Source organism: Lampetra planeri, chromosome 10 (genome assembly GCF_965212315.1).
Source record: "Lampetra planeri chromosome 10, kcLamPlan1.2.h2, whole genome shotgun sequence".
Taxonomy (NCBI): Eukaryota; Metazoa; Chordata; class Hyperoartia; order Petromyzontiformes; family Petromyzontidae; genus Lampetra; species Lampetra planeri.
The window spans coordinates 14227142-14236361 of record NC_136116.1 but is presented as its reverse complement, the minus strand read 5'-3'; the positions used below and the strand labels follow the sequence as shown (position 1 = coordinate 14236361).

Sequence of the window (9220 nt, the reverse complement as noted above, 5' to 3'; positions counted from 1 at the left end):
CATGAAGTTAGATCATTGTCGCGGCCTGGTCAACAATGACCGCACATCATTTCGAGTCTGATAATTAATTTAAACCTTTTTTTTCATCGATTTATAGCGCTTTCTGCAGAGCATATTCAAGATATCGTTCCCAAGGTAGATCAAGAAGCCCATTGAAGTGACCTCAAAGTAGTTCTGCAACGTCATCTTCCATTTCCGCTTTCTGCAGGGTGATGCACTGCTTGCTGCTCGGTTTCTGAATCGAGCTCTTCTTGTCTCGTGACAAGATGCTGATAGCACATTTTGTACTTTTTAAAAATGTGTTGGAGACCCTGAGTATGCTATTGAATGATCACTGCACTGAATTTATTTCAAAGTACTGTACATGCCCTTGCCTACCTCTTATAGAAAAAAACTGGTTACAAAAATGTTCACGACCGATAATATCTCATGTACAAAATTACGCAGTTTATTGATACAAATTTACAATTAGCATTTTCTGCTACGATTCGTTTGTCCCCTGGCCTGATTCGTGCGACCGGTTATTGGGGATGTGTTCATCCTTAGGCTGCTCTGGTGCGGCAGAGGGATCTTCCGTCTGGTAGACCCAGGTGCTGGGATGGCTGATGGCCTCCTCGTAGGAGGGCGGTGGCACTTGAAGGGCAGCCTCTGTCCACGTGACGTTCACAGCGCGGTACGGCATCAGCCCAGGTGTGCTGACCATGCCACTGGGGGGAGTGAGGGAACCGGAAAGGCATTGAGAATGTTAAACCTTTGAATGCATTCTTGACTCAAAAAGAAAAAAAAACCCACCTTGTAATGCGTGACCTGTTCAGATCCGGTTAGGGTTGCAACCTCCAAAAAGTAAAACTGAGACATCGTGGGAAGCAGAATTATATCACAATACTAGAAGACGGGAGAACGGCATGTAAATGTTACCGCCTTATGTGTTGTATTATAATGCACCTGACCAAAAAAAGAAAACAGGACGAATTATTGTTCTGGAAATAAGTATAGATTTCCGAGGACAGCTACATCCACAAGAGGACAATCCTTCTAAAACAAGGACAGAAGAAGTATATCCTTGCGACGTAAGACAAGGGCAGGATTGTAACATGAACCTTATAAATCTAACCATATGCTAAGCAGTCACAATGTCTGGAATGAGAATCACATCATGGGAAAAAGCTGTTAACCTGACTTTGGCCTAAAATTATCAACAAATACCGTACAGCTTTACATATAATTTCGGAGCAAATTTAGACCTAACGCCCTTCGTCAGTAAATGTACGTAAACAAATGTAAATGCATCTCAATCCCGTTCAAATTAAAAGGCATAGTATTCGTGTGTAGAGCAGTGGCATAGTAGTTGGCACGACCACCTTCCTAAGTTCAATGCCTCGCCATAGCCACAGCCGTGTTGAGTAACGTCTGAACTGTTATTAGGTCCCAGCCTTCACCAGCCCATACCGAGCAGCATGGTGAAGAATGGCACGGGGATGCCTTGAATCCAGCAGTGGATTGAAAGAATGTCTGTAAATTACGGTAGTATTTTATGATGTATTACTGTAATTATGAATACCTACTGTATTGTCAGCTTACGGCATAGCGTCTATTTATTATATTTTCCGCCCACCAACAAAATAAAAATAACTGTGGGTCCGGCTGCGAGGATTGCCTGCAGTGTTATACGCGAACACACTTTCACCTGTTTACAAAGGGAGCCTTCAATTCCTGGCCTTTGGCTCGCATCTGCGTTGAACGATTTATGAACTGGTCTTGGGTTCCCCTTGACCAACAACGCACTGACCAGCATGGTGAAGTATGCTTACAAACACCCATTTGAAAAGCCAATTGTTTACTCTTTTTTGGTTTTCAAACGATGAGTGGCCATTCATAGAAGCTCGCTTTATACGTTACCGTCACTGACAAAAAAAAATGGTGCTAGCGTTATATCTTTTACACGTGCTCATTATAGCCAAGTGTCTTCCGTGGCCATGTTTGTGCTGATGATGACACAAGTCCTCGTTCGTGGGAATGGACAATAGACGGCACAGCCAGGGACCAGCACACTCTTAATGTGCCGTGAAAATGAGGCACTCGATTCTAGGTGTGCGTTCGAGGAGTCCACGAGGCATGTCACGTGATTTATAACTGAAGTTGGTTTGCACGCTCACGTACGATGCACCAAACGGTGCATGTTAAATGAATTATTAGTATGAAAGTCATAAACTCATGTGCAATTGTACATTTATGCAAAATGAAACGATGAATACTGAAGAAATGGAACTGACGATACAAATGATGATACAAATCAGCAGCAAAAATCTCATCTAGAACCGAATCGTGGCAATTCAAAGGATCTACATCATGGGACCTCCTTTGCCAGTACCAAAATATGATTATAGGTTTTTTTCTCATTACTCTGATAGTGCATCGCTGTCTTTGGGCTGGTCGCCTTTTGGCGTCCTCTGGCCTAAAACTGTTTGAGACGAGGCTCAAAAGAAAGTTGTCTGGTGTGGACCAATCAGTTTCAAAGACAATGCATATATGATCAGAGTATGTTTTTTGTTTGCATTTTGACCACAAAAATGCAGACATGATTCCTTGTAAAAGGTTTCAGTTTGGTGTTTTACCATCTTGTCACCTGTTTTGTTGCCAGGTAAAGGGGAAAACCCTATAATCAATTGAAAGGATGTCTGGGGAGGCTGGGGACTGAAGATATGCGTTCCATGTGCCCGCTACCCCAGGTTAAAACAAGAGAGACACAAACGTGGCTTACCTATGGCTAGCCGCTCCATTGTATAGTGGAGGCGGAAGATAGGCAGGCCCTGTGCCTGGCATGGCAGCGGCATTGTCATAGGCGTAGGCAGCATACGCGGGCGGTGGCAGTGCGCTCCCTGCGTAGGGGCTGATTGTGTACATGCTGGAGTCCCCTTGCCTCTCGTCTTGGTTGACCTGCACACACCTTTGAGGGAGGGAGGTTCGTCCGTTCATCATTCATTCATCACTCTAGAGTGTTTGCACAGAAGCCCTTTTGTAGAAATAGCTGCATAGAAGCGGGGGCATTAAAATCGCACACATCCGCGGGAGAGGAATTATTTAATCGCTGATCGTGTTCATGGGCCAAGCACACACCAGGAACCTAATCATAAGGACAGAAAATATATTGTGGGTGGGTTAGTTGGAGGATGGTGAGGGGAAGGAGACAAGGTGCAGACAGACAGGAATTCATGTTCACAAAATGTACAGGGCAGGTTGAGGAAACGTGAATTGAATCAAACTTATTTGGATGCATAGATGTCGTTCTTGTAGTGAAAGATGTATAAATGAAAGTAACATTAATGACACATTAATTGATAAGTATCGATGGCCATAAATGTTGTTTGTATGCAATACGCTACGACTGTACTCATGAAGAGTCACACACAGTGATTACTGATCACACAAAGTTCCATAAGCAATGCAACACCACCCCCATATTTGAGATTTCGGAAGTGATCTAATATGCATTGTCAGATGCAGGGCTTCGTAATGATTTACCACGTCTCTTTCCACTGAGATTTGGTTGAGTCACTGTTCGATGAATGTCATTGATTCACTGTGTTGCTTGTCACAGCGATGCATACGCTCGATCTTGTTCGCTCTCTGTCATTCATTCTATGAGCCGAAAAGTAACATTGGAATATACTGTACTGTACAGTAGAATCCCACTGTCTGTGGTGATTCTTCCTCTTCTGTAATATGGTTTTCTGTACAATAGCAGACTTGCTGTAGAAGAGCAGCAATAAGTTGTCAACTTGCAAAAAATATAAATGTAATTATACTAACAACAAGAATAATAATAAAAAAAGTCTGCGGTGATGTGGAGGATGAAAAATTTCCAAGGATCATTAGAATTTCACCTACCCTGCTTGCGAGGTTCAGGAATTCAAAACATTTGAATGTCCATTTGATCCAATCACTTCTTGAGAGCCTCTCTAATCATATATAAATGATAATTGTGACCAGGATCGCATTATTGAGTGGATTATGCTAACTCTGGGTTTGTTGATCTCACTAAAACGGAGCTACCATTGATGCCATGTGCCAGCAATAATTTATAGTATTACTCTTAATACAAATTAGTTTTTTAAATACTTATTGAAGGGTGAACTGTTACTCAATAGCTATTAAGCGGTAACTATTTACCGGCCGGCTTAAACACTGATCATGAAGAAATATATGTTTGTATTGTCATTCTTATGAGGCCCCATGGTATAAAGTGCCGTCTCCAACTCCACTCTATCTCTCTTGGCTATCTATGTTCACTGAAAAAGGGTCATTGCCCAAAACGTCACCTCGTACATATGTTTCATTGAGTTTTATATTATCGGTGGGTTTAAATGTATCGAACGCAAAAATTTTCGATAATCGCAGATAATAGGAAGAATAGGACAAAAATTACAGGTTTTTTTCAGAGAACCTAAAGGTCCTAAGGTCCTATAGGTAATAGGTTTGCGGGTAATAGGGCTACAAATAAGAGGAGTTCCGTCAATTCCACGAATTATAAATCATAGATTTTTTTTTACTCGCAAAATGTGATGCCTGTGCCATGACAGTGAGAATTGATGTCATTCATTAAATGGTTACACGCCAAAGTGATGAGATACACATCACAGAGTGAGCACATAGATTCCAGAAACCAAGGCACGAGGCATGTGGAAACGAACATATATTACAGCTTCGGTTATTGTGGAATATTTGCACAATAAAGCACGGGAACAAGCGTGCAGAGATGGACAAACGGAGTTGGAACGATGGAACGGGAGATGCAAAGCAATCGGCAAGATTGTTGTTGGCCAGCACCGTTCATAACACTGGTATGAATTGAGTTCATTCAGCAGTGAATGTTAAACTGCTTACATAACGGAATACAAAATAAAAACTCGTAAAACACATCGACTATTCTAAAAAAAGTCTACAGCATTCGTGTAACAACGTTAATTGTGTAGCTTAATACGAACGAAATAATAGGTTCATAGTTTACACACATGGCGATTCCCCAATTGGGGCAGATACTGTTAGTGGGTGCTTATTTGAGGAGGGCCTGGCCTATAGTCGCTAGGATAACCCTTTTAACAAATGCAGTTTAACGCTCTACAACGAATTAAATGTCCTCCAATGAGCCAGAAACGTGTTGTTAGTGAGCACCTATTAACCGTAATAGGGTTTTTTTTGGGTTAGATTGCATAAATATAAATGCGTCGTTCAACCCACCATCACCAGACAGCCAATCGGTAAGGTTTGAGTAAACCCACAACACTCACCATTCGAGTGCAATTCCAGTACTCAAGTACCATTCGAGTACTCGAAATGTAAATGTTGTGGGCGGGTTTAACGACACATTTATATTTGCTTGAACTAACCCAAACACCTCTACTATGGATAATGTTGGTCGCGAAAGCCTTCGTGTTAATGGAACCTATTAGGTCTGCATGGCACACAGGGGATTGGTGTGGCCAGAACCATCCATACTAGGCCATCTTTGTTATCCCAAGTTGAATCCACCATATTAAGTACTCATTTTAGGCTGATGCAATCCAATGAATGTCAAATCCCAACTTAAACCAATGTGTATGAATCGTACCACAGCATAGTGTGCTGCCCACAAGACCACGACTAAAAAGGCATATGCTTTACTAAATTATATATATATATATGTGTGTAACTTCCTCTATAATTTTCCGCCATTGCCGACTGGCTTGGGCTGGACACCTGTGAAAAAGAGCTTCACAGCTCATCGGGTTTTTCCTGGCTTAAACGAAATGTTCGGAAGCGACTTGGTGTGGCCCCATTGCGGACAAGATGCTTGAGGCAAGGCTTCGGTGGTACGGCCACGTGATGCGAAGTGAAGAGTCATCAGTGGCCAAGACTGCCGTGCGTATTGAGCCAGAGGGCCGCCGTCCACGCGGACGTCCGAAGAAGCGATGGATGATGGATCGAATAGAGGAAGACGTGAAGACGGTCAACACATCCCCTGAAGATGCCCTGGACCGAGCCAAATGGAGAAGACAATGCCGAAAAGCGGACCCTGCGCCACAGCGGGAACAACGCTAGGAAGAAGAAGAAATGAAATGTCTATAATGTTGTGGGGGAAAAAAACGTGCAGAGACACTCACCTGTAGTGGTACATCCTCCAGGCTCCCAGGGAGGTGCACATCAGCCCAATGGCTATCAGAGCAACTCCTATCCCTGTTGACCAGGTAAACCATCCAATGAGGGTGATTATGATCCCTGAAATCATGAGAAAGAGTCCAAGCAATAGCACAGACAGACTGGCCTTGCCATTCTCCCTTCTCGCTTCATTGTCATTTGTCAGCATGGCTTCAAATTGAAAGCTCCTCTCTCTGTGTAAGACAGGTAACCCAACACCCGGGTGTCTACTATATGTAAGGCTGCACGGTCGAACGGCTTACTAAGTTGTATGAGAATGCAGCATTACGAGGACAAACTGACTATCATGACTAGCACTGGCGACCGGGTTGACCAAATGTAGCCTGCGTATTGTCAAAGGGATGGTTTTAGAGTCACGGCGATGCAGCAACACTCCCCGTGGCCTAAGCCAATTGTAAACAACACTTATCCACCCCCAGTGAACACAGTTACAATGATAACACTTCCCGTCGGTGTGCGTGTAAGCATGGGTTCAAAGTGTGCAGGTGGTAATGATTGCATCGTTTTACCGTTCGCGCGTATTCATTGTACGCGCACGGCGCTGAACTGAATTCTTGGTCTGGCAAGGCGGTTGCATTTCATTTTAAATGTGTGCACAGCTGCAACATGTCTCAACTATTTGCACGCATACTGATCATGGTGTTCCGGCACAAGTGTAAATTAATGTTAATACTCCTTCAGTGATAGTTACGTTAGCAGTACAGTACTTTTAATTGATTAAAAGGTGTAGTTCTTCTTAAGGAGACGTGGATGTCTTTCGACATAATTACGGCTCATCAGCGTGTTTTTAGCCAGGTTTTTAATTGTCATTTAGAGGGTATTTGTCCCACTCTTCCAAGCTGGCAATTATGTCTTGGAAGAAGTTGGGAGTACTCACATTTTAAACCCACCACAGGCAAATCCCGCCGATCAACAATTGAATTGAAACCCAAAACCTCCTACTGGGGACACAGAGGCAGGGAGGATTCAAGGAACCTGTCGCTGCCCATTGCTTCCCCCGACGCCGCAGGGCCGGGAGAAATACATCCCTCCGGCTATCGGCGGTTTGCATTCTCCGACCAAAATCTCCGTGACTTTGAAAGGGTGATTTAATTTTAACTTGAAATTCTATTGGAACGTGTTCATGTGGCAATGGTGTTGCTGGTGGCACAGTAGTTGTCTGTTATTTCTCGGAATATTGAAACCCCATGTTTAGCGCAATGAACTCGTGGGGATAACAATGGCGGCGGTCGTCTGGAGTGGGTCAGTGACTGTTTCATCCCTGCCCCCCCCCCCTAATCCCTGAGGCTGCCAAATTTTGTGTTCCATTTTGTGGCGAGTAAACAGTTGATTGTCATAGGATTGTAGAATTTCCAAAAAATGGTTCAGGGTAAGGTCAAGATGTGAATCCTGTCCCAATGCTCATGTTGGCAGGAAGCCGAAAACGTCTTTGTTTTGCTGTTGGTGTGACTCAGTCGTGAAGTCTGCGTTAACATGAAGGTGAAGGGGGCCTTGTCACGTCATTCTTTACAGGGGGCTGTAGTGCAGTGTGGTCAGAGGGAAAACGCAGGTAGAGGCCAACTTCATAGTTGGGGAATATTTTTATGGCCTAATTTACCACGACTTTTATTACCACTGCACCATGCGTTATGATGTGGTGTCATGCATGTGTTTTGATGCAACAGGAAATGAGTGACTCATGATGTAATTATAAAAAAACACATCTAATGCGACTGGGCGTTCGCACAATTAAACCTCACAGTGGATCCGGTCACCATTATGGCTTTTAAGAAATAAAATAAGTAGTAGTAATAAATAAGTAGTAGTAATGATATAGACATCTGCCATTTTTTTGAAGCACTGGAAATAAATTAAAAATATAACGAACGTCTTTGCCTTAATTCGAATGTCATTCAATGACATTGAATGGCATTGAATGGCATTGAATGACATTGAATGGCATTGAATGACATTGAATGTCATTGAATGACATTGAATGACATTGAATGGCATTGAATGCTACAGCTATTGTTAAACAAGCCTCTAGCCATCCTAATATCGAGACTGGGCATACGTTGGGTTCTCTATTTTAATCGTGTGTTGACTCTACTCCGTGAACTTTGCCCAATCGTAAAGGTAAGAGTTGTACAGCAAAGAAATTACATTTGTACAGTGTTAAATGCATTCAATTTCTACCTTTCGTTCAAATGATCCATCTTGAAGACGTGTGTGCCTTTAATTAAATGAAACTGTGCCCAACGAACGTTTGCGGCTAATTCCTGTTGAGGAAGTTTGCTCAATTTGACTAAATTATTAGGCATACAGTATTTGTTCTTGGGTTAGGTATCACTCATAGGTGTTTTTAGATTGATGCTACATATTCAAGGGATTTATTATTCAAGGAATCATGTGGATGTATTTAAACGATATAGCTGCAAAGCAGAGTAGCCATCTCACAGAGGGCCGTGAGTCCATTATCCTTCAATGGTATTTACAATAAGTACAAGTATGTGGATAGTAAATCATCGTTTCCCTATGGATACACTGGTCCTTGCTCTGACAAATACAGAATTCCTAGCATTGGCTTTGGATCTCCATTGGAGATGAGGCCTGCCCAATGAGGGTGTCAGCATGGTGAAATTGTGACTTTACTAGCCTTGAGACTCAATCACCAAGCACTTTTATTTACTTGCTGATGAAGTATTCTCAATTAAACATATAAACATAATTATTTGTGATTGATATTTGTCAATACTGACTAATATTATGAATTATCACCAGCTGTTTTGGTACAACAATACGCGTACTTGCTTAAACAATTACAATTAGGTATTGTATATAGAGAGAAACTCGTTTCAACAACAGTGACCTCACATAAGGACACATCTCAGCTTGCGTTTTTCTCTTTTTTTTATTACTGCACGTTTCAATTCCTTGTTTTTACTGCTTGAAAAATACAATAGAACAACTCGCATAACAGGGGCTTGTGCATTTCACTGCAGTGGCTTTCCCACTGTCTCAGTCTGCCATGCCGTGATCATTGACG

The 9220-nt window shown here is 42.5% G+C and overlaps 1 protein-coding gene across 1 annotated transcript; it reads right to left on the bottom strand.

Moving 5' to 3' along the window:
* Nucleotides 1-427: 427 nt before the first annotated feature.
* Nucleotides 428-6515, bottom strand: LOC144721067 (uncharacterized). Its single transcript, XM_078598400.1, has 3 exons — nt 6141-6515; nt 2762-2947; nt 428-707 (listed from the first exon to the last, which is right to left on the bottom strand). The coding sequence occupies exons 1-3, from the start codon at nt 6341-6343 to the stop codon at nt 482-484; spliced, it is 615 nt and encodes a 204-aa protein (XP_078454526.1). The 5' UTR covers nt 6344-6515; the 3' UTR covers nt 428-481.
* Nucleotides 6516-9220: the final 2705 nt, after the last annotated feature.

What these genes read in the sequence shown, in the direction of transcription:
- LOC144721067 (XM_078598400.1), bottom strand. Translation starts at nt 6,343, where the DNA reads ATGCTGACAAATGACAATGAAGCGAGAAGGGAGAATGGCAAGGCCAGT. An exon ending in TGGAGGATGTACCACTACAG is followed by an intron (nt 2,948 to 6,140) that starts GTGAGTGTCTCT and finishes CCTCCCTCAAAG; the next exon opens with GTGTGTGCAGGTCAACCAAG. An exon ending in AATGGAGCGGCTAGCCATAG is followed by an intron (nt 708 to 2,761) that starts GTAAGCCACGTT and finishes CACTCCCCCCAG; the next exon opens with TGGCATGGTCAGCACACCTG.